Source organism: Mesoplodon bidens (genome assembly GCF_964165515.1).
Source record: "Mesoplodon bidens genome assembly, chromosome: 6".
NCBI classification, from domain to species: Eukaryota; Metazoa; Chordata; class Mammalia; order Artiodactyla; family Ziphiidae; genus Mesoplodon; species Mesoplodon bidens.
Window position 1 is genome coordinate 40,218,293 of NC_138162.1, and position 24,182 is coordinate 40,242,474.

The window sequence follows — 24,182 nt, forward strand, 5'->3', positions numbered from 1 at the left end:
CTTTGTAGTATAGTCTGAAGTCAGGGAGCCTGATTCCTCCAACTCTTTTTTTCTTTCTCAAGATTGCTTTGGCTATTCAGGGTCTTTTGTGTTTCCATCCAAAATGTGAAATTTTTTGTTCTAGTTCTGTGAAAAATGCCACTGGTAGTTTGACAGGGATTGCATTGAATCTGTAGATTGCTTTGGGTAATAGAGTCATTTTCACAATGTTGAATCTTCCAATCCAGAAACATGGTATATCTCTCCATCTGTTTGTATCATCTTTAATTTCTTTCATCAGTGTCTTACAGTTTTCTGCATACAGGTCCTTTGTCTCCTTAGGTAGGTTTATTCCTAGGTATTTTATTCTTTTTGTTGCCATGGTAAATGGGAGTGTTTCCTTAATTTCTCTTTCAGATTTTTATCATTAGAGTATAGGAATGCAAGAGATTTCTGTGCATTAATTTTGTATCCTGCTACTTTACCAAATTCATTAATTAGCTCTAGTAGGTTTCTGGTATCATCTTTAGGATTCTCTATGTATAGTATCATGTCATCTGCAAACAGTGACAGATTTATTTCTCCTTTTCCTATTTGGATTCCTTTTATTTCTTTTTCTTCTCTGATTTCTGTGGCTAAAACTTCCAAAACTATGTTGGATAATAGTGGTGAGAGTGGGCAACCTTGTCTTGTTCCTGATCTTAATGGAAATGGTTTCAGTTTTTCCCTTTCAGAATGATGCTGGCAGTGCGTTTGTCACATATGGTCTTTATTATGTTGAGGAAAGTTCCCTCTATGCCTACTTTCTGGATGGTTTTTATCATAAATGGGTGTTGAATTTTGTCAAAAGGTTTTTCTGCATCTGTTGAGATGATCATATGGTTTTTCTCCTTCAGTTTGTTAATATGGTGTATCACATTGATTGATTGGCGTATATTGAAGAATCCTTGCATTCTTGGGGTAAACCCCACTTGATCATGGTGTATGATCCCTTTAATGTGCTCTTGGATTCTGTTTGCTAGTATTTTGTTGAGAATTTTTGCATCTATGTTCATCAGTGATATTGGCCTGTAGTTTCCTTTTTTTGTGACATCTTTGTCTGGTTTTGGTATCAGGGTGATGGTGCCTCGTACAATGAGTTCAGGAGTGTTCCTCCCTCTGCTATATTTTGGAAGAGTTTGAGAAAGATAGGTGTTAGCTCTTCTCTAAATGTGTGATAGAATTTGCCTGTGAAGCCATCTGGTCCTGGACTTCTGTTTGTTGGAAGATTTTTAATCACAGTTTCAATTTCAGTTCTTGTGATTGGTCTGTTTATATTCTCTATTTCTTCCTGGTTCAGTCTTGGAAGGTTGTGCTTTTCTAAGAATTTGTCCATTTTTTCCAGGTTGTCCATTTTATTGGCATATAGTTGCTTCTAGTAATCTCTCATGATCCTTTGTATTTCTTCAGTGTCAGTTGTTACTTCTCCTTTTTCATTTCTAATTCTATTGATTTCAGTCTTCTCCCTTTTTTTCTTGATGAGTCTGGCTAATGGTTTATCAATTTTGTTTATCTTCTCAAAGAAACAGCTTTTAGTTTTATTGATCTTTGCTGTTGTTTCCTTTGTTTCTTTTTCATTTATTTCTGATCTGATCTTTATGATTTCTTTCCTTCTGCTAACTTTGGGGTTTTTTTGTTCTTTCCGTAATTGCTTTAGTTGTAGGGTTAGGTTATCTATTTGAAATGTTTCTTGTTTCATGAGGTAGGATTGTATTGCTATAAACTTCCCTCTTAGAACTGCTTTTGCTGCATCCCATAGGTTTTGAGTCATCGTGTTTTCATTGTCATTTGTTTCTAGGTATTTTTTGTTGTCTTCTTTGATTTCTTCAGTGATCTCTTGGTTATTTAGTAGTGTATTGTTTAGCCTCCATGGGTTTATATGTTTTACAGATTTTTTCCTGTAATTGATATCTGGTCTCATAGCGTTGTGGTTGGAAAAGATACTTGATATGATTTCATTTTTCTTAAATTTACCAAGGCTTGATTTGTGACCCAGTCTATGATCTATCCTGGAGAATGTTCCATGAGCACTTGAGAAGAAAGTGTATTCTCTTGTTTTTGGATGGAATGTCCTATAAATATCAATTAAGTCCATCTTTTTTAATGTATCATTTAAAGCTTGTGTTTTCTTATTTATTTTCATTTTGGATTATTTGTCCATTGGTGAAAATGCATTGTTTAAGTCCCCTACTATTATTGTGTTACTGTCGATTTCCCCTTTTATGGCTGTTAGCATTTGCCTTATGTATTGAGGTGCTTCTATGTTGGGTTCATAAATATTTACAATTGTTGTGTATCTTCTTGGGTTGATCCCTTGATCATTATGTAGTGTCCTTCTTTGTCTCTTGTAATAGCCTTTATTTTAAAGTCTATTTTGTCTGATATGAGAGTTGCTACACCAGCTTTCTTTTGATTTCCATTTGCATGGAATATCTTTTTCCATCCCCTCACTTTCAGTCTGTGTGTGTCTGTAGGTCTGAGGTGGGTCTCTTGTAGACAGGATATATACGGGTCTTGTTTTTATATCCATTCAGGCAGTCTATGTCTTTTGGTTGGAGCATTTAATCCATTTACATTTAAGGTAGTTATTGATATGTATATTCCTCTTACCATTTTCTTAATTGTTTTGCATTTGTTGTTGTAGGTCTTTTCCTTCTCTTGTGTTTCCTGCCTAGAGAAGTTCCTTTAGCATTTGTTGCAAAGCTGGTTTGGTGGTGCTGAATTCTCTTAGCTTTTGCTTGTCTGGAAAGGTTTTAATTTCTCTCTCAAATCTGAAGGAGATCCTTGCTGGGTAGAGTAATCTTGGTTGTAGGTTTTTCCCTTTCATCACTTTAAATATGTCCTGCCACTCCCTTCTGGCTTGCAGAGTTTTTGCTGAAAAATCAGCTGTTAACCTTTTGGGAATTCTGTTGTATGTTATTTGTTGCTTTTCATTTGCTGCTTTTAATATTTTTTCTTTGTATTTAATTTCTGATAGTTTGATTAATACATGTCTTGGCATGTTTCTCCTTGGATTTATCCTGTATGGGGCTCTCTGTGGTTCCTGGACTTGATTGACTATTTCCTTTCCCATATTAGGGAAGTTTTCAACTATAATCTCTTCAAATATTTTCTCAGACTGTTTCTTTTTCTCTTCTTCTTCTGGGACCCCTGCAAATCGAATGTTGGTGCGTTTAGTGTTGTCCCGGAGGTCTCTGAGACTGTCCTCAATTCTTTTCATTCTTCTTTCTTTATTCTGCTCTGCAGTAGTTATTTCCACTATTTTATCTTCCAGGTCACTTATCCGTTCTTCTGCCTCAGTTATTCTGCTGTTGATTACTTTTAGAGAATTTTTTATTTCATTTATTGTGTTGTTCATCATTGTTTGTTTGCTCTTGAGTTCTTCTGGGTCCTTGTTATATGTTTCTTGTATTTTCTCCATTCTATTTCCAGGATTTTGGATAATCTTTACTATCATTACTCTGAATTCTTTTTCAGGTAGACTGCCTGTTTATTCTTCATTTGTTTGGTCTGGTGGGTTTTTACCTTGCTGCTTCATCTGCTGTGTGTTTCTCTGTCTTCTCATTTTGCTTAACTTAAACTGTGTTTGGGGTCTCCTTTTCGCAGACTGCCGTTCGGTAGTTCCCGTTGTTTTTGGTGTCTGCTGCCAGTGGCTAAGCTTGCTTCAGAGGGTTATGTAGGTTTCCTGGTGGAGAGACTGTTGCCTGTGCTCCGGTGGATGAGGCTGGATCTTGTCTTCTGGTGGGCAGGACCGCATCCAGTGGTGTGTTTTGGGTTGTCTGTGAACTTAGTATGATTTTAGGCAGCCTCTCTTCTAATGGGTGGCGTTGTGTTCCTGTCTTGCTAGTTGTTTGTCATAGGGTGTCCAGCACTGCGGCTTGCTCGTTGTTGAGTGGAGCTGGGTCTTAGCGTTGAGATGGAGATCTCCGTGAGATCTCTGTGTGATATTACATGGGGCCAGGAAGTCTCTGGTGGGCCAGTGGCCTGAACTTGGCTCTCCCACTTCAGAGGCTCAGGCCTGACAGACGGCCGAAGCACCAGTTCCCTGTCAGCCACTCGGCTCAGAAGTAAAGGGAGAAAAAAAATGAAAGAAAGAAAGGAAACAATAAAATAAAGTTATTAAAATTAAAAATTAAAAAAATTATTAAACATAAAAAAATAAGAAAGTAATAAAGAAAAAAGAAAGAACAACCAAACCAAGAAACAAATCCACCAATGATAACAAGCGCTAAAAACTATACAAAAAAAACCACAAAAACACAAAAAATGGGACAGACAGAACCCTAGGACAAAAGATAAAAATTTCTTTGAGGACTTTCAGCTTTCAGGGTAAGGCTTGGCCAGTAAATTGTGGATAATTGTAGCCCTTCTCATGGTAGAGACCACCCATCACCCCCTAGACTTATGGCAGGCAGCTCTACCTGCATTCCTAGATAGGCTTGCGGGAAAAAGGGTTAGCAGTGCTTGATAAATTTTGGTGTAGTATCAAAGGAGAATATGTGTAATGTGTGAAGAAGCTATTATAATACTCCTGTCTTTTAAAACTACATATCTATGTGGGGCTAGACTCTCCATATAGTTCAACCAAAAAAAACATATTGCAACAAATTAAATGCAGAAGTAAATACAAGAATCCAGCTGTCTTCTTTCAAGCCATATAGGAAAGAAATTTGCAAACATATAAAAGAGTGCTGGGCTTCCCTGGTGGCGCAGTGGTTAACAATCTGCCTGCCAATCCAGGGTACACAGGTCCAAGCCCTGGTCTGTGAAGATCACACATGCCGTGGAGTAGCTAGGCCCGTGCACCACAACTACTGAGCCTGCGCTCTAGAGCCCCTGAGCCAAACTACTAAGCCCGCCTGCCTCAGCTACTGAAGCCCCTGACCCTGGAGCCCATACTCCGCAACCAGAGAAGCTACCACAGTGAGAAGCCCGTGCACTGCAACAAGAAGCCCGCACAGAGCAACAAGAAATCTGCGTACTGCAACGAAGAGCAGCCCCCACTCACTGCAACTGGAGAAGGCCCGCATGCAGCAACAAAGACCCGGTGCAGCCAAAAATAAGTAAATAAGAAGAGCACACTGTATACTTAAAAAAAAAAACAAACCGACAGACACAACCCTAGGACAAATGGTAAAAGCAAAGCTATACAGACAAAATCACAAAAAGAAGCATACAGATACACACTCACAAAAAGAGAAAAAAGGAAATATATATGTATATTAAAAAAAAAAGGAAGAGAGCAACCAAATCAATAAACCAATCTACCAATGATAATAAGCTCTAAATACTAAAGTAAAATAAACATAACACCAGAAACAAAATTAGATGCAGAAAGCCAACCCCAAGTCTACAGTTGCTCCCAAAGTCAACCACCTTAATTTTGGGATGGTTCATTGTCTATTCAGGTATTTCACAGATGCAGGGTACATCACGTTGATTGTGGAGATTTAATCGGCTGCTCCTGAGGCTGCTGGGAGAGATTTCCCTTTCTCTTCTTTGTTCTCACAGCTCCCGGGGTTCAGCTTTGGATTTGGCCCCGCCTCTGCATGTAGGTCGCCTGAGAGCGTCCGTTCAAGCCCAGGCAGGACGGGCTTAAAGTAGCAGCTGATTCGGGGGCTCTGGCTCACTCAGGCTTGGGGGAGGGAGGGGTTCGGCATGCGGGGCGAGCCTGCAGCGGCAGAGGCCAGCATGACGTTGCACCAACCTGAGGCATGCCATGTGTTCTCCTGGGGAAGTTGTCCCTGGATCACAGGACCCTGTCTGTGGCTGGCTGCACAGGCTCCCGGGAGGGGAGGTGTAGATAGTGACCTGTGCTTGCACACAGGCTCCTTGGTGGCTGCAGCAGCAGCCTTAGTGTCTCATGCCCGTCTCTGGGGTCCGCGCTGATAGCCACGGCTCGTGCCCATCTCTGGACCTCGTTTGGCAGTGCTCTGAATCCCTTCTCCTCGCGCACCCTGAAACAACGGTCTCCTGACTCTTAGGCAGATCCAGACCTTTTCCCGGACTCCCTCCCGGCTAGCCATGGCGCACTAGCCCCCTTCAGGCTGTGTTCACACAGCCAACCCCAGTCCTCTCCCTGGGATCCGACCTCTGAAGCCGGAGCCTCAGCTCCCAGTCCCCACCCGTCCCGGCGATGAGCAGACAAGCCTCTTGGGCTGGTGAGTGCTGGTCAGCACCGATCCTCTGTGCAGGAATCTCTCCGCTTTGCCCTCTAAGCCCCTGTTGCTGCGCTTTCCTCCGTGGCCCCAAAGCTTCCCCCCCACCCACTCCCCATCTCTGCCAGTGAAGGGGCTTCCTAGCGTGTGGAAAATTTTCCTCCTTCACAGCTCCCTCCCCGAGGTGCAGGTCCCATCCCTATTCTTTTGTCTCTGTTTTCCTTTTTGCCCTACCCAGGTATGTGGGGGAATTTCTTGCCTTTTGGGAAGTCTGAGGTTTTCTGCCAGCGTTCAGTAGGTGCTCAGTAGTTGTTCCACATATAGATGTACTATTGATGTATTTGTGGGGAGGAAGGTGATCTCCACGTCTTACTCCTCCACAATCTTGAAGGTCCCTCCTCGGGAGAAGTAAGTTTGACCACGTAGGCTGAGGCCCTATAGGGGAGGCTATGCTTAGAAATCCAGTGAAGGATTGGAGTAGTAGGGGTTACAGGAACACTTCCCATGTCTTTGCCCACACACGATGGCCGCTTTTCCACCACCCTTCTCTGATCCCTCTAGTCATTTTTCTCCGTCTAGCGCAGCCAACATTACATACCCTCTTTTTCCTATACCTCCTTCTCCTCTCTCTTTCTCTCCTTCCCTAGCTGTCAGAATCAGCTCAGAAGTCACCATCTCTGGGAGCACTCTGAAACCCTACAGTTAGAATTAGTCATTACTTCCTCTGTTTCCACAGTGATTGTCTTACCCCTTCATTATAGCACTTAGTGCATTCTGTCTTGTATTACGGATATTTCCATCTCTATCTCCCTTCATCGGATTGTAGGGGGCTTCTTATCACAATAGCCCCAGTAGAGTGGCTTGAATGCAGATCATACTTAATATATATTTGTTGATGAATGAATAAGGGATCCTTGTTTACAAAAGTTTTTATTTATATTATGTGTTCAGAGATAGATGTAGTAGAGACCAAAGTGGTGGAAATTCTAAAGGACTTTAATGATCAGATGAAGAAATTGTTTGGAGAAGTATAAAATACGTGCTCTGTCTCAGTTCAAGAGTATTGACCACAATTTGGCTCTCCTAACCCTTTGCCTGAGCATAAACCACAGCCCTTCTTCCACACCCATACCCTGCGCCAAACCGCAACCTCATAGCTCCAGCTTTACTAACCCGCCTGTGAATGTGCTGCCTGTTACAAGACGGAGCAGATACAATGAGACTAGGACAAGAAAGAACACCTGAAAACAAGGAATGGATTTTCCCCTGATTTATTTAAAACTTTTCTTCTCAAAAGTTCACTTTCATGGTATAAGCAGTTTTAAGTGGCTTTTCAAACATTAGCAGAGTTCAAACTCATACATGAATCAAAATTGGGCTTAAAATGTTTTATGCACAGCTGTGTTGGTTCTTGCACTTTCCACGCTTGAAGGATTTTAGATCACTAGTCAGTGTGTTGCATTTGCACGTTTTCTTTATGCCTTTCAAATCGGAGCCTATTCATATACATGCACATCTTTTTGTAGATAATGATTTATGTATTTAGAAGCTTACTTCCTCATCAGTAAAATGAGGGGGTTGGAGTAGATTTCCAAGATTGCTCTGTCAGCATTTTAAAATGAGTCAATGATCGTGTGACTGTAGGAATTAATTTTTGTCCAAGGGCCAGTGCCTACAGAATCTTTAATGGTTTTTTCTTTAGAATGTTTGCCACTAGGTGGCAGTAAGAAATATTATTCTTAGCGATGAGAAGTGCTTATCAATTTTTAAGTTTACTTTAAAAGAGAGATTTGTAGGTCTAAAGTTTAAGGTGTCTGTTTTGAAGTTATGCAACCATAGCCAGACCTCAATATGTTGTTTCTAGGACTTATGCTTATTTCATCCAGGGATAAAACTGTTGTGTCCCTTCATAGCAATTTGTATTAGGGAATTATGAGAAAAAACACATAAGTTAAAGCACGTAATTGCATTTTACAAAACATTTTTTTACGATAAAAAGTAAGATATGGTAATTGTAGAAACTTTGGAAATACAGGTAGTATAAAGGAGAAATTTTAAATCACTCCCAGAAATAATATATGTTAACTGTTTGTCATGTTTCTTCCTAGTATTTTTCGCATATAAAATTAATCACATTGAATATACAGTTTTTACACCTTGATTTTCAAATTAATGTTACATTGTCTTTTCCTATGTCATTAAATATCTTTTTTACAATGTGATTCATGCTGTTGGATAAACCAAGATGGATTCAACCAATCCAATGTTGTTGGGTGCTTTGGTTGCTTCTAGTTTTTCACTCTTATAAGTAATACTGTCATGAACCTAAATCTTTCCTTAGGATATATTTTTGGAAATCAAATTACTGAATAAAAGGATATGAATTTTAATGCTTTGGTTACATATCATCAAGTGAGTTCCCAGGAAGGCTTTACAAATTTGTGCTCCCAGAACTTCCCTGGTGGTGCAGTGGTTAAAGAATCCACCTACCAGTGAAGGGGACACGGGTTCGAGCCCTGGTCTGGGAAGATCTCATATGCCGTGGAGCAACTAAGCCCGTGTGCCACAACTACTGAAGCCTGTGCACCTAGAGCCCGTGCGCTGCAACAAGAGAAGCCACCTCAATGAGAAGCCAGCCCGCCACAACAGAAGAGTAGCCCCCACTCACCGCAGCTAGAGAAAACCCACATGCAGCAACGAAGACCCAACGCAGCCAAAAATAAATAAGTAAATAAGTAAATAAAAAATAAATTTATTTATTTAAAAAAATTTGTGCATCCAACAGCAATGGAGTGCCCCTTACCACATCCTTGCCAACACTGAGTATTAAGGTATAGGGTTGTTTTTCTTTTTATTTTTTAAACAGCAAGAGGTACGGTGGGGAACTAATCTTTATAGCATTTGATTTTTTAAAAAATCAGTTTCTAACCATATCATTTTGGGAAATTAAGCCAAGACAGGTCTGCCAGTTAAGTTATTTTCGTCTTTCCAAGACCTTAAGCATTATAGTCAGCTTGTATAATGCAGGTGTTGTGAATACTGTTGAGGGAAATGTTTATGGCTATTTTAAACATTACTCAGGAATTATTTACAGTCCCTGATTGCACCCTCTGAATCTATTGAATGTCCTAGATTTTTTTTTTTTAACTTTCATTGGCTCAGCTGCCGGAGTAACTCATGCAGTTTTGGGGAGATAACCTCCATGCCTTGGTCCAGCACCCAGCCTGTGAGTGCTTCTGGGCAGCACTGGATTACAAGGGAAAGGCTTTACGTGGTTTTCCTTAAGACCTACAATCTTAGCTGACCCTTAACTGTTACTGGCTTGAAACTGGTTTTCTTCTATTGTGCATACACTGTGTTACTTTCTGTCTCAACTGGGTCTGTAATACTTCATGCTTTAATTTTTAAAAGTCAATCAAGTGAATTATGATGGCAGCCACCGGTTTCTAGGTGGCTTAATTGAAACTTTGCTTAATTTAATTGTATTAAAAACTGAATTTATGGGACTTTAAGTGATATGCCATACTTAGAGAATGTAGCCCAGTGCTTCACACATGGTAAGCACTCAAAAAACTTTGGTTGTTATAATTGTTAGAATTCCCTCAAGAAGCAACACTTAACCAGCTAAATGGACTAGAACATACTAAAATCTTGGGGGACCAAAGAGCCTTCAGGGCCCCAAACAAGCTAGTGAGGGAAAGTCAGCCCTAGGCAAGGGCTGCAAAACCAGTGGGGCCAGGTTCCTCCTTTGGAGAGAAGTTTGGGCTTCACTATAAGAGTTATTGGGAGTCTTAAGCTGAATACCAATCAGATTTGCATTGTTAAACTATTCTAGCTGCTTCATAGAGAATGCATACAGGGAGATTCCCTACAAGGTTTGGCCGCAGAGTAGGTAACCAGCCTTGGGCATGTTACTTACTTTCATTGTGTCTCAGTTTCCTCATGTATAACACATTTAGTAGTAGCACTTACCCCATAGGCTGTGGGGATTAAATGAGTTGATATTGATAGAACAGCTCCCAGCATATAAGTGCTTTAAATGTTTGTTAAATAGAATGCCAAAAGTTTGGTAACAGAAAGTTAAGCACTGCCAGTTCTGCCCTCCCTCCATGTAACATCAGACTGACCTCCTCTGTGAAAAACCCAGACTGCTCCTGACTCTGAACCATTGGCTGCCTCGTTTCCAAATAAGGAAACTGGGCTTCCTCCCTCCCCCTGCCTGATCTGCTGTGGGCACCTCCACATGGATGTGGCATATGGTTGGCCAAGCCTGGACTTTTCTTCACCAGAACACCTACATTGCACCCCACACAGGGAGTCAAGTCCCACTTGCTGAGAGCACCATGTGTGCTCCTTGCTGTGGTGAACTAAGCAGAATCTACCAGTAAACACCGCCTCTCAAAGGATGGTACATTGGCTGTAATTTACTTCTCCTGGCTCTGCCAGCCTAACCACAACTGCTTGATCTCACCCAGATTGCACTTAGTGTTTGAAAATAACTGGGAGATGAACTCTCCTGGGGCTATTGTCAGCTCCTGTTTGCTTTCTGTATTTATAAAGGACAGCTTTGAACTGAAAGGAAAAAAAGGCCAATACATGCAGGTAGCTTCCATCCAGACTTTTCTTCACTCTAGAAGGAGCCTTTTCATGATCTTATACCTTATTAAAAAGTTCACTTTAACTCTGTAAATTTCCTGTTTTTCTCCCTCTCCAGTTGTTTCATTTTCTGTGAATCACATTATGCATGTGGCTGGGCCTTTTTGTTGTTGTCGTTTAAATCATGAATATCTTCTACTGAGTAGTAATATTTCAAAGTTACTTTGTTAGCTTGCTATAAACTCTTCTAATTTGAAAACAGTAGATGGGATCTCATGTAAGGACAGCAGGTTTCAATCTCTATTACTTAGTAGTGTTGCCTGGAGTTCTGTTTTGAGGATACTGAGGCAAGTCTGAGCTCATAGGGAGAAAGTACCATGATCTACCTGAAAGGGTGCACACCAGATTGGGGTAGATTTTTCCCCAGGGAGAAGGACTGCTGTAGAATTGTGGTGGGGAAAAGGAGAGATGGCACAGAAGTCTTCCTTGGTGTTTCTAATGCTTTATTAAGTTACATGGCGGGCAAAATTTGTCATTTTATATCTTTTGAATATGTGAAATAGTTTATGATAGATCTGAAAAGAGTGACATGATGGATTAGTGATATGTGCCCTTTTGTGTTAACTGGTGTGTTTGTTGCCCCAGCCTCGTGGGGCCTACCTGTGACTGAAGTGATGCATAGCCTCTTCCCTAGATTTGACTGCCCTAAGTATTTGTGTATGAACTCCCACACATTTATACAAATTCATTTTATCTTGTAATGTGTACTCACAAAATGCAGTACAAGACTTTAAAAAAAGAATTAAAATGAATTAAAATGACTGTTGGCTGGCTAATGAGTATACTAAAAACCACTGAGTTTTATACACTTAAAGGGGTGAATTTTATGGTATATGAATTATATCTCAATAAAGCTGTTGTTAAAACATAAAATATTTCCAAATAACACTTTTCAAAAAGTAAAGATATTTTTCCTGATTAAAAAGTAGTACAAACAAATATACGAAACTGGAAAGTGTACTGAAGTAGAAAGAAGAAAAAAGATATAAACCCGTACTAGCACCATCCCAGAGACTGTTAACATTTGCTGATATTTTCTTCCATTATTTTTTCATTCCCATGTCTGGATTGTTTTTATATTGATAAGATCATTTCTCTATATACAATTTTGCATCTTCCTTTCTTCATTTAACATTATAACCATTTAAAATGCTGTCATAAATTCTTTATAAGCATTTTAATGGCTTACAGTGAGCCATGGTATTGAGGGTATTATAAATTAATCATTCCCTGCTGTTAGACATTTTTTACTATGAGAAATAACACTGTAGTGAACATCTTTGAGCATAATCCCCATCATGATATTTGGATTTATTTCCTTAAATATACGTTAAAAGCTCTGAATACTTTTAAAACCTTTAATATACATTCTCAAGTTGTTTTCTATAAAGTAGGCCTCTACCAACCTATAAGGTGTCTCCATGTTACAAACATCTAGGCAGACATAGCCCTGGCAGTCCAAGCTTGGGGGTGGGTATGGTTTGTGTTATACTTGCTTACACTCTATAGGTGCCTTCGTGCAGTTCACAATAGCAGTGATGTGTGGATCCCATTTGTATTTTTCCAATAGCTCACACAGAGTACCTGTTTCAGAGAATGCAGATTAGCATTAGGTATTCATGTCTTTAAAACTCTTTAATTCATTTAGTGGAAAATGTTATGTTGATATTTAAATTTGCCTTTTTGATTATGAGACTGAACATTTATCCATGTGTTTCTTGGGCATTTGTGTTTTGTTTTAGGAATTATCTGTTCATACTCCTTTTTTATGCTCTTAGTATTTGTCATATGGTATTTTGCACACTAATATGATTACATATGTCTGTATTATTTGTTGTTAATATTCTTCATAGTTTTGTGCTTATATTATTCGCTGGAAAACACAAGAGTTTTTTTGTTTTTTAATTTAGGACGATCAGTGATTTGCTCCCTTGATTTTCAGTTTACAAAGTTCTTCCCCATTCAGACATGTGAAAAGTACTTGTATTTTCTTCTTGTTTATTATTTTATTTCAGTTTTACATTGATCTCTTAATTTACAGTAAATTCAAGTATATTTTGATAAATAATGTGAGAATCTAATTTTTTTCAAATAGTTTTCCTAGCACCATTTACTGCATAATCTTTCCTTTGTGATTTGTGGTGTGTTCCTTGTTATGTATTTAGTTATCATCTCTACTCTGATAAAAATATTCTACTGAGTTTGAAAACAGTAAAGATCACATTTTTAATATGGTTTAAGCACTGTTCATTAGTTATACATTTTTTTCACTGTTAGTATTTGTTTAAATTTACTTAATGTAATAATTTTATCACTAACTTATTTCTTCTTTATACCTGAATCAAAGTGACCTGAGTTATTTGGACAAATTAAGATTATTCATTTCATAGAGACCACCCCATTTGCAAATGACCCAGATTCTAAGCATTATATATAATGGGGACTTACATTCATTTTTAAGACCTTTTTCTCTTTCTGTTTATGTTTTTTAGGGGTTGTTATCTCATATACTTTCCACATTCAGATTTGATATAAAAGAAGTTGATCTTTTTACTCAAGTTCTTGGGTATGCACCCACAGATTACTATTCTGGTTTACTTAAAAATGTGAGTATTTTTAATTTATTAGTATTGAAATTTTCATTGCTTAATGTACCATCTGCAAAAAAGGTAAATGGAAATATTTCACTCCTCCAGGAGAGCTGTTTAACTTTTCTATGTTTATCTCTTCTTACCTTGGGCGGACTTATGGCCATGTAAGGAAAAAATGTGAGATGGGAGATTATGAGAAAGAAGAAGGAAACCAGGAGAGGTTATTCTAAATCAACCAACCTCTCTGTCCCTTAACACATACATCTCATTTATTCTCTCAAAGGTTTTTGGGAGAAAAGATTTCCTTAACCAATATAAACACAGCCTTTTACTGTTAGACAAATTTCATATTTAAAAATAACCTGATAGGAATTTTATGTTAAAGCAAAATATTCAATAATAACAATCTTGTAAATGGTATTATATATTTTACATCTTAGTATTAAAGCTGTGATTTCGTCTACCTTAAATTTTAGCCAAATTTAAGAAATTTTAACTTGTGGTCTTAACATAGCTCTTCTAAAAAATGTTATGAGATTTTTAATGCTTATTAACTATTCCTGTATTTTGGAAGGTTTATACATGAATAACATTTTTAAAAAATAAAGAACTAAGTTAAGAAAGAAAAAAAGTAAGCTAACTCTAACATGGTTTTATTTTTAACAGGTTTGGTTTTAATTTGGGGGAAATTAATGACTTGTCTATTATTCATTTGCTTACATCAGAATATGGAGTAACAGACATTAAACATAAAATCCAAGTTATTAGTAAATGTGACTTGGCACTGCTTTGACAAAGTAAGACAAGGAAAAGATTGGTGGGGGAAGAGAGTAGGGAATCTCAACGGAAATATCACTCACATCAAGAAAAATAGAACTGATGTAATCCTGTTTGCAGCGTGAGTTAACCTGCAACTGATTTTGTTTTACAGATGGTTTTATCATTAGTGTCTGAACTCAGAGAGAATCATCTTAATGGATTTAACACTCAAAGGCGGTAGGTGTTAAACTAAACATCCCTATTCTCAAGTTTCAAAACGTATCAGTTTGGTTATGAGAGAAAAATTTTATAATACTTAGGAAATGCATGTTCATAGTTATGGTTGTATTCTATGTGGAGAGATTATTTTCAGGGGATACATGGCAAATTGGTAAGTTTTACAAATTTTCTTTTTTTAATTACTATTCTCTCAACTCTCAGGTCAGTAAGTAGATCATGCAATGACTCTTGGGCACCCATTGAGTAAAAAGCCCCACATATGCAATATGGAACACAAAAGTAAGAAGTGTGCAGCTCAGTGTGAGTGTGTATCGTTCAGACACACACATACACGATCAGAATATTTACAAGGCAATAGATATTTGATGTACACAAATAACCTATTTTAAGAAACATAATATTCCAAAATCTAGACTAAACAAATCAAACAGATTCAGACAAATTTAAAGGCAATTAATCATATTACAAACTGTTTCTTCACTATATGAAGGAATTCAAAGTTGTTTTTATTGGTGAGTATTTCATTTTTAACAACTCACTAAGAGAATCTGGGGGCCAAAGAAATTTGTGACTTTTTTTTTTTTGTAAAGCTATTGACAATTAAAGCTCTATCAGAAATGGTCTTTGCCCTCAGCCTTTAGGAATCCTTTGCATTTACCCCTCAAACTATAAAACTCTTAGATGAAAACACTGGAGAAAATCTTCATGACATTAGATTTGGCAGGGATTTTTGGAATATGACACCAAAAGCACAAGAAACAAAGCAAAAGTAGATAAATTGGATTTCATTAATATTAAGACAACATCTACTAAGTGAGTGAAAACATTTGGGAATGATATATCTGATAAGGGACTAATATACAGACTATAAAAAGAACTCCTAAACCTCAACAAGAAAAAACTCAGTTCAAAAATGGGTAAGAGACTTAACTAGACACTCCTCCAAAGATGTACAACTATCCAATAAGCACATTAAAAAAATGCTTAAAATTACCAATTATGGAAATGCAAATTAAAATCACAGTGGGATACCACAATATACCTAGTAGGATAGCTATAATTTAAAAAACGAACAAACAAAATGGAAAATGACACATGTTGGCAAGGATGTGGAGAAAGTAGAACCCTTATACATAGCTGATGAGAGTGTAAAGTGGTGCAGCCCTTGTGGAAAACAGTTTGGCAGTTCCTCAAAAAGTTAAGCGTAGAATTTCCATAAGTCCTAGCAATTCCACTCTTTGGTATATATTCCAAAAAATTGAAAGCAGGGATTTGAACAGATACCTGTAAACCAATATTCATAGCAGCATTGTTCACAATAGCCAAAAGGTGGAAACAACCAAGTGCCCATCAACAGGTGAACAGATAAACAAAATGTGGTATATAAATATAAAAGAATACTATTCATCCATAAAAAGGAAAAAATCTTTTACATATGCAAGAACGTGTATGGACCACCGAAGCCACCGAAGGACAAATATTCTATGATTCCACTTATATAAGGTACCTAGAATAAGCAAAGTCATAGAGGTAGGAAACAGAATAGAGGTTATCAGGGGCTTGAGGGAATGGAATTATTGTTTCATAGGTACATAGTTAATGTTGGGGATGATTAAAACTTTGGGTATAGACTGTGGTGACAGAAGGTGAATATATTTAATACCATGGAATGGTTAACCACTTATAATTGGTTAAACTGATAACTATTATGTGTGTTTTACCACAATAAAAAAAATTAAGAAAAAAAAACAAACGTGATACCACTGTACACTCCCTCAAATGACTAAAATTTAAAACACTCACATTAGCATGTGTTGGAAAGGATATGGAACTACTGGATTTCTCACACACTGTTTTTAAGAATGTGAAGTGGGGTGACTACTTTGGTAAACAGTGTGGCAGTTTATTATAAAGTTAAACATACACTTACCACTGAGCCCACCAATTCCACTCTTGAGTATTGTCATGACAAATGAAAATGTAAGTATTCACAAATATTTCTATATATTCATAGCTGCTTTATTTGTAATAGTTCAAAACCAGAAACAGGGCTTTCCTGGTGGCGCAGTGTTTGAGAGTCTACCTGCTGATGCAGGGGACACGGGTTCGTGCCCCGGTCCAGGAAGATCCCACATGCCGTGGAGCGGCTGGGCCCATGAGCCATGGCCGCTGAGCCTGCATGTCCAGAGCCTGTGCTCCACAGCAGGAGAGGCCACAACAGTGAGAGGCCCGTGTACCACAAAAAAAAAAACCCAGAAATGATCCAAAGGACCATCTGCAAGTGAATGCATAAACAAATAAAAAATTATCTTTTACCACTGTTTAAAAAATGAAAAGACAGGTCATAGACTGTGAGAAAGTATTTTCAAATCATACATCTGATAAAGGGCTTATACCCAGAATAACAAAGATCCCAGTAATAAGAAGACAAATAACCCTGTTATGAAATAGGCAAAAGATTGGAATACATGTCACCAAAAATATGTACACAAATGGCTAATAAGCACACAAATGCTTGTGTATGAATGTTCAAAGTGGCATTATTCATAGTAGACGAAAAATGGAAGCAACCCAAATATCCATCAACTCATGAATGGATAAACAAAATATAGTATTGAATGGATAAACAAAATATAGTATGTGCATACAATAGAATACTATTCCTCAGTAAAAAAGGAAGTCTCCTGATTCATGCTATAATATGTGTGAACTTCAAAAACATAATGCTTAGTGAAAGAAGCCAGTCATGAAAGACCACATATTGTATGATTCCATGCTTATAAAATGTCCGGAATAGACAAATAATACTATAGAGACAGAAAGTAGATTAGTTGTTACCTGGGACTAGAGGTAGATACAGGGATTTCCTGCCAATGAACACAAAAGATCTTGAGGTGATGAAAATGTCCTGAAAGTGGATGATGATGATGATGATGATGGTTGCCCAAGTCATTTATTTGTTAAAAATCTTTGAATTGTACATTTCAAATAGGTGCATTTTGTGGTATATAAAGTATACCTTAAAAAGTAATAAGAAGAGCCTGTAGGGTGCATGGAAAGCACTTACCATCATTTACATGTCAGGTAAAGACTTTGATTTAGCCTTGAGGTGAATGTTGAATAATGGATCTTTTAAATAATAGAATTAAAAATTACTGAAGGGGACTTCAAAAATCAATAAGATGCAGTGTGTACATACACCCCACACCAAACTCCCAATATAGGTAAAGTTGATTTCTTAAAATTCAGCTAAGAATAAATAAAAACAGAAACAGAAAGCTGTTAACAAATAGAAAAGAGCAGCCAGACGTAGAAGATATTTGCGACTTGTAAAACAGACAAAGGACTAGTATGCAGACTATAGAAATGCCTCCTGGAAATCACTCATAAAGACGCAAACACTCCAGTATGGAAATGGCCAAGCTATATAAGCAGGTCATTACCAAAAGAGGAAAACAATAAATAATAAACATTTAAAAAATTCTTTAGGAGTGATGCCAGCAAGATAGAATAGGAAGCCCTAGTCCTGTTCTTCCACAGAGACACTAACTTAAAAATAGTGTATGACCCAAAGAGACTTTATGAGACTTCAGAAATCAATTACAAAGTCACAATACCCCTGGCAAACTCAAAGTCAAGCATAGCCGTATCAAAATGGGTAAGAAAGCCATTTCATATCAACCACAGTAGCCCCTCCCCTAAGCTGGCCTGGCTTGGGAGGATTGGGAGGAAAAGTCCAGCTTGAAGTATCTCCCTTGGGAGGGAAAGACTGGAATATGTCCAGTGTTCTAACTTTTGGGGGGCTACCTGAGGGACTGCTATCTGTCCTTCCTGACTCTGACCACTGACAAGGAATCGGCATACTTTCAATTGCTGGAGACCATGGAGAGTTAAAGAGAACTCAGCTGCTCTTTGCAGCAACAGAGAACAGGCAGTGCCACAGACAGGTTGGCTCAGGTCAGCATGATTAGGACAAAGTACCCAACTCACAACTTCTCTTTTGGGGTGGGGATGGGGAGAAGAGTGGAATGTGCATACCATGTTACAACTTTTAAAGGGGATACCCTAGAGATTAGTTTCCGTCTCCCCTGACTTGAGGCAGTAACAGAACCAGCATACTTTGGATGCCTGGGGGGCTGGAGAGAACAAAAGAGCTTAGTGGCTTGTTGAAGCGTCAGAGAACCTGTGGTACCACAGATAAACACTAGAGGGAGGAAGAGATTATAAACTCCTGAAAAAGAAACTGGCAAAGCTCTAACTGGGAAATTATGTGCCTAGGCCCAGAGAAGATGCATCCCCAGAAAATGTTTGAAGGACCCCCAGGTTCTCTAGCCAGGTTGATTGTGAAAGTCTTCTCCTGTACAAAGCCAGTCTGTAAAGACTGGGAGAGGTGACTGTTTCTTCAAATTCACAAAACAGAAAAAAATAATAAGGCACACAAAGAAACAGGAAAACGTGGCTCAATCAAAGGAATAAAAATAATCTCTACAAACCTACCCTAAAGAAATAGAGGTCTATGAATTACCTGGCAAAGAACTCAAAATAATCATTCTAAAGAAACTCAATGCACTGCAGTAGAATACAGATAAACAACTAAACAAAATCAGAAAAATCATGAATGAACAAAATGGGACTATCAACAAAGAGATAGAAATTACTGAGAAACAACCAGACAGATATTCTGGAGCTGAAGAATACAATGATTGAAATGAAAAATTCACTGGAAGAGTTCAGCAGTAAACTTGATCAAGCAGTTAACTTGAAGACATGTTATTTGAAATTATTAAATTAGGGGAATGTAAAGAAAAAAGAATAAAGAAAAGTAAATTAAGCCTAAGAACTAATGGGACACCATCAAGTGGACCAATTATATGCATTGTGGGAGTCCTAGAAGGAGAAGAGAGAAAGAAAAGGGCAAAGAGCTTATCAAATCTGAGGAAGGAATTGGGCATCCAAATTAAAGAAGCTTAAAGAACTTTAACTAGGATGAACCAAAAAGGCCCATACTGAGACATGTTATAATCAAACTGTCAAAAGTCAGACAAGAGGTTGGAGGAGGAAAAAAAGTCAAAGACAGAGAATGTTGACAACAGCAAGAAAAAACTCATCACATTCAAGGAAGCTCCCATAAGATTATTAGTGGATTACTCAGCAGAAACCTTAAGGCCAGAAGGGAGTGGGATGATATATTCAAAGTGCTAAAAGTAAAAACCTGCCAACCAAGATGATTATATTCTGCCAACTGTCTGTGGCAGGAAGGAGAAATTAAGACCTTTCCAGATGAATAAAAGCTGAGGGAGTTCATCACCACTAGACTTGCTGTAAGAATTGTTAAAGGGAGTTTTTCAAGTTGAAACAAAGACTCTAGACAGCAACACAGGAGCATCCCAAGATACAAAATTCTCTGGTAAAAGTAAATATGTAAACAAATACAAAACCATGTAATATGTAACAGTGGTGCATAAATTACTTTTATTTCTGTTATAAAACTTAAAATATAAAATCAGAAAAAATTACGATAATTGTAAAACTATGTTAATGGATACAAAATATTAAAAAGGTGAAACTTATGACATCAAAAACATAAAGCAGAGGGAGGAGGTATAAAGGAGTAATGTTTTTTACTGCAACTGAAGTTATCAGTTTAAAATAGATGGTATATATGTATACAATGGAATACTACTCAGCCACAAAAAAGAACAAAATTTTGCCATTTGCAACAACATGAATGGACCTGGAGGGCATTATGCTAAGTGAAATAAGACAGAGAAAGACAAATACTGTATGGTATCACTTATATGTGGAATCTAAAATATCAGACAAGCTAGTGACTATAACAAAAAGGAAACAGACTCCCCAGATATAGAGAACAAACTAGTAGTTACCAGTGAGGAGAGGGAAGGTGGAGAGTCAAGATAGGGGTAGGGGGGGTTTCCCTGGTGGCGCAGTGGTTGAGAGTCCGCCTGCCGATGCAGGGGACGCGGGTTCGTGCCCCGGTCCGGAGGGATCCCACATGCCGTGGAGCGGCTGGCTGTGAGCCATGGCCGCTGAGCCTGTGCGTCCGGGGTCTGTGCTCCACAATGGGAGAGGCCACAGCAGTGAGAAGCCCGCATACCATAAAAAAAAAAAAAGGTAGGGGTAGAGGATTGAGAGGTACAAACTATTATGTATAAAATAAATAAGCTACAAGGATATATTGTACAACAGAGGGAGTGTTTTCTAATAACTATAAATGGAGAATAACCTTTAAAAATTGTGTACAGCTGTAATTTATATAATATTGTACATCAGCTACATCTCAATTTAAGAAAAAGTTAAAAAATTTTTTTAAATAAAATAGATTGCTTTAACCATAAGATATTTAATGTAATCCCCATGGCAACAACAAAGAAAATACCTATAGAAGTTGCACAAAGGAAAATGAGAAGAGAGTCAAAGCATATCTCCACCAAAACAAAAATTTTTTTTCAACAAAACAAAGGAAGGCAGCAAGTAAGGAAAAGAGGGACAGAATAACTGCAGGACATACAGAAAACAATGAAATGGCAATAGTAAGTCCTTCTTTGTTAGTAATTACTTTAAGTGTAAATGGATTAAACGCTCCGATCAAAAAACATAGAGTGACTAAATTGATAAAAAAACAGGGTCAACTGTATGCTGTCTACAGGAGACTCATTTTAGATGTAAGGATATATATAAGCTGAAAGTGAAAAAGATATTCCATGCAAATGGTAACCACAAGAGAGCAGGAGTGACCATACTTATATTAGACAAAGTATAACTTAAGTCAAAAACTGTTCCAAGAGACAAAGAAGGACATTATTTAATGATAAAGAGGATCAGTTCTCTAGGAAGATATAACAATTATAAATATATATGCACCTAACAGCAGAGCACCAAAATATATGAAGCAAACATTGATTGCAGGGAGAAATAGAAAGCAGGAAAATAATAATAGGAGATTTCAATACCCCAGTTTCAATAATGCATAGATCAACCAGACCAAAGGTCAATAAGGAAACAGAAGACTTGAAAAACATCATAAATGAACTGGACCTTATAGTTATATGTAGAACACTCTATAATAGCAGAATGTACATTATTCTCAAGCACACACAGAAATTCTCCAGGATAGATCATGTTAGGCCACAAAACAAGTCCTAACAAATTCAAGATTGAAATCATACCAAATACCTTTTCTAATCATGATAGTATGAAACTAAAAATCAATAACAGGAGGAAAACTGGGAAATTCACAAATATGTGCAAATTAAACAATATGCTATTAAAAAATTAATGGGTCAAAGAAGAAATCACAAGGGAAATTAGAAAATATATTGAGACAAATGAAAACAAAAACGCAATATACCAAAAATTATAGGATACAGGAAAAGCATTATTAAGAGGGAAGTATCTAGTGGTAAATGCCTTCATTAAAAAAGAAGAGGGGGCTTCCCTAATCCTCCAGTGGTTAAGAATCGGCCTTGCAATGCAGGGGATGCCAGTTTGATCGCTGGTCAGGGAACTGAGATCCCACATGCTGCAGGACAACTAAGCCTGTGCCTCAGCTAACGAGCCTGGGTACTCTAGAGCCTGTGCACCGCAACTAAGACCTGATACAGCAAATAAATAAATAAATATTTTTTTAATAAAATAAAAATAAAAAGATATCTCAAATCAACAACATAATTTTATATCTCTAAGGAGCTAGAAGAACAGGCTAAACCCAAAGATACAGCAGGAATGAAAAAAATAAAGATTACAACAGAAATAAACTAAATAGAGAATAGAAAAACAATAGGAAAAACTCAAACTAGGGTTAGTTTTTTTAAAAAATCAACAAAATTGACAAACCCTTAGCTAGACTAACAAAAATAGAATATTCAAGCAATAAATACCAGAAATGAAAGAGGAGACATTACAACTGATGCCATAAAAATAGTAAGAATCATAAGAGAGACTATGAACTTTTATACACCAATGAATTGAATAACCTAACCTAGAAGAAATGGCTAAATTTTTATAAACATACAGCCTATTAATACTGAATTACAAATTTAAAAATCTGAACAGATCTATAACTAGTAAGGAGATAGAATCAGTAATCAAAAACCTCTCAACAAAGACAAGTCTAGGACCAGATAACTTCACTGGAGAATTCTACTAGACATTTAAAGAAGAATTAATACCAGTCCTTCCCAAAACTCTTTCAAAAAGTTAGAGAAGGGAATACTTCAATTCATTTTATGGAGCCAGCCCTGATATCAAAATCATACAAATATACCATAAGAAGAGAAAACCAAGACCAATATCCCTGATGAATATTGATGCAAAAATCCTCAACAAAATAGTAGCAAAAGAAACTCAACAACACATTAAAAAGCTGATGCAGCATGACCAAGTGGGATTTATTCCTAGCATGCAAGGATGGTTCAACATACAAAAATTAATCAGTGTAATACACCATATTAACGGAATGATGGACAAAATCACACAATAATTTCCATTGATACAGAAAAATTATTTGATAAAATTCAATACCCTTTCATGATAAGAACATTCAACAGACTAGGAACAAGGGAACTACCTCAACCATAATAAAGACCATATGTAAAGGGCCCACAGCTAACATCAGACTCACTGGTGAAAGATTGAAAGCTTTTTTTTGAAAACCAGGAAGCAAAGATACCCTGTCTCACCACTTGTTTTCAACATAGTACTGAAGTCTTGGCCAGAGCAATTAGGCAAGACAAAGAAATAAAAGCCATTCAAGTATAAAAGGAAAAAGTAAGGTGATGTATGTTTATAGATGACATGATCTTATATGCAGAAAACCCTAAAGACTCCACAAGAAAATGGTTAGAACTAAAAAATGAATTCAGCAAAATTACAGGACACAGAATCAACACTCAAAAATCAGTTTTGTTTCTATACACTAACGATGAGCAATCCAAAAAGGAAATTTAAAAAACAATCCCATTAACAGTAGCGTCAAAAAGAAAAAATGTTTAGGAATAAACTTAAGGAAGTAAAAGACTTGCACACTGCAAACTACAAAACATTAATGAAAGAAATTAAATATGACACAAATAAATGGTAAGGCATCCTGTGTTCATGTATTAGAAGACTCCATATTGTTAAAATATCCATACAACCCAATCAGTCTATAGGTGTGATGCAATTCTGTCAAAATCCAAATGGCATTCTTCTTTTGCAGAGATAGAAAAACATCCTAAAATTCATGTAGCATCTCAAAGGACTCCAAAAAACTAAAACAATCTTGAAAAGAAAAACAAAACTAGAGGCTTCATACTCCATGATTTCAAAACATAATTCAAAACTACATTCATCAAAACAATTTGCTACTGGCATAAAGCCAGACATGTAGACCCATGGAACAGACTAGCAGTGAAGTTGCAAAAAGATATCTGTAATATGTCATTACTTACACAAAATTTCAAAACACTCAAAACAATACTTACATATAAAGTAAAAGTGTTAAAACTATTCAGAAATGATCTGCACCATTTTAGGGGAGTGCTAACTCCTGGAAGAGGAAATGGAATGAGAAGAAAGGTGTTTCAACTGTAATTGAAACATTTTATTTCTTAAAACATAAAATATAAATATTAATAAAATGTTAGCATTTTAAGATCTGGGCAGTAGGTATACAGTTGATGTTTAATAGTTCTCTATGTTTTTGTATATGTCATAAGTATTTTATAATTAAACTTTTAAAAACAAAAATGCAGTGTTACCT

The 24,182-nt window shown here is 37.2% G+C and overlaps 1 protein-coding gene across 5 annotated transcripts in view; it reads left to right on the top strand.

Moving 5' to 3' along the window:
• FANCC (FA complementation group C) overlaps nucleotides 1–24,182 on the top strand; it is a 289,432-nt gene that overhangs the window by 192,243 nt on the left and 73,007 nt on the right. For all 5 annotated transcript variants that reach the window (XM_081236412.1, XM_081236414.1, XM_081236415.1 and 2 more), the window contains exons 5-6: nucleotides 13,325–13,438; nucleotides 14,355–14,419. In XM_081236412.1, coding sequence (XP_081092538.1) covers nucleotides 13,325–13,438; nucleotides 14,355–14,419 — 179 coding nt within the window. The remainder of the gene's footprint in view (nucleotides 1–13,324; nucleotides 13,439–14,354; nucleotides 14,420–24,182) is intronic.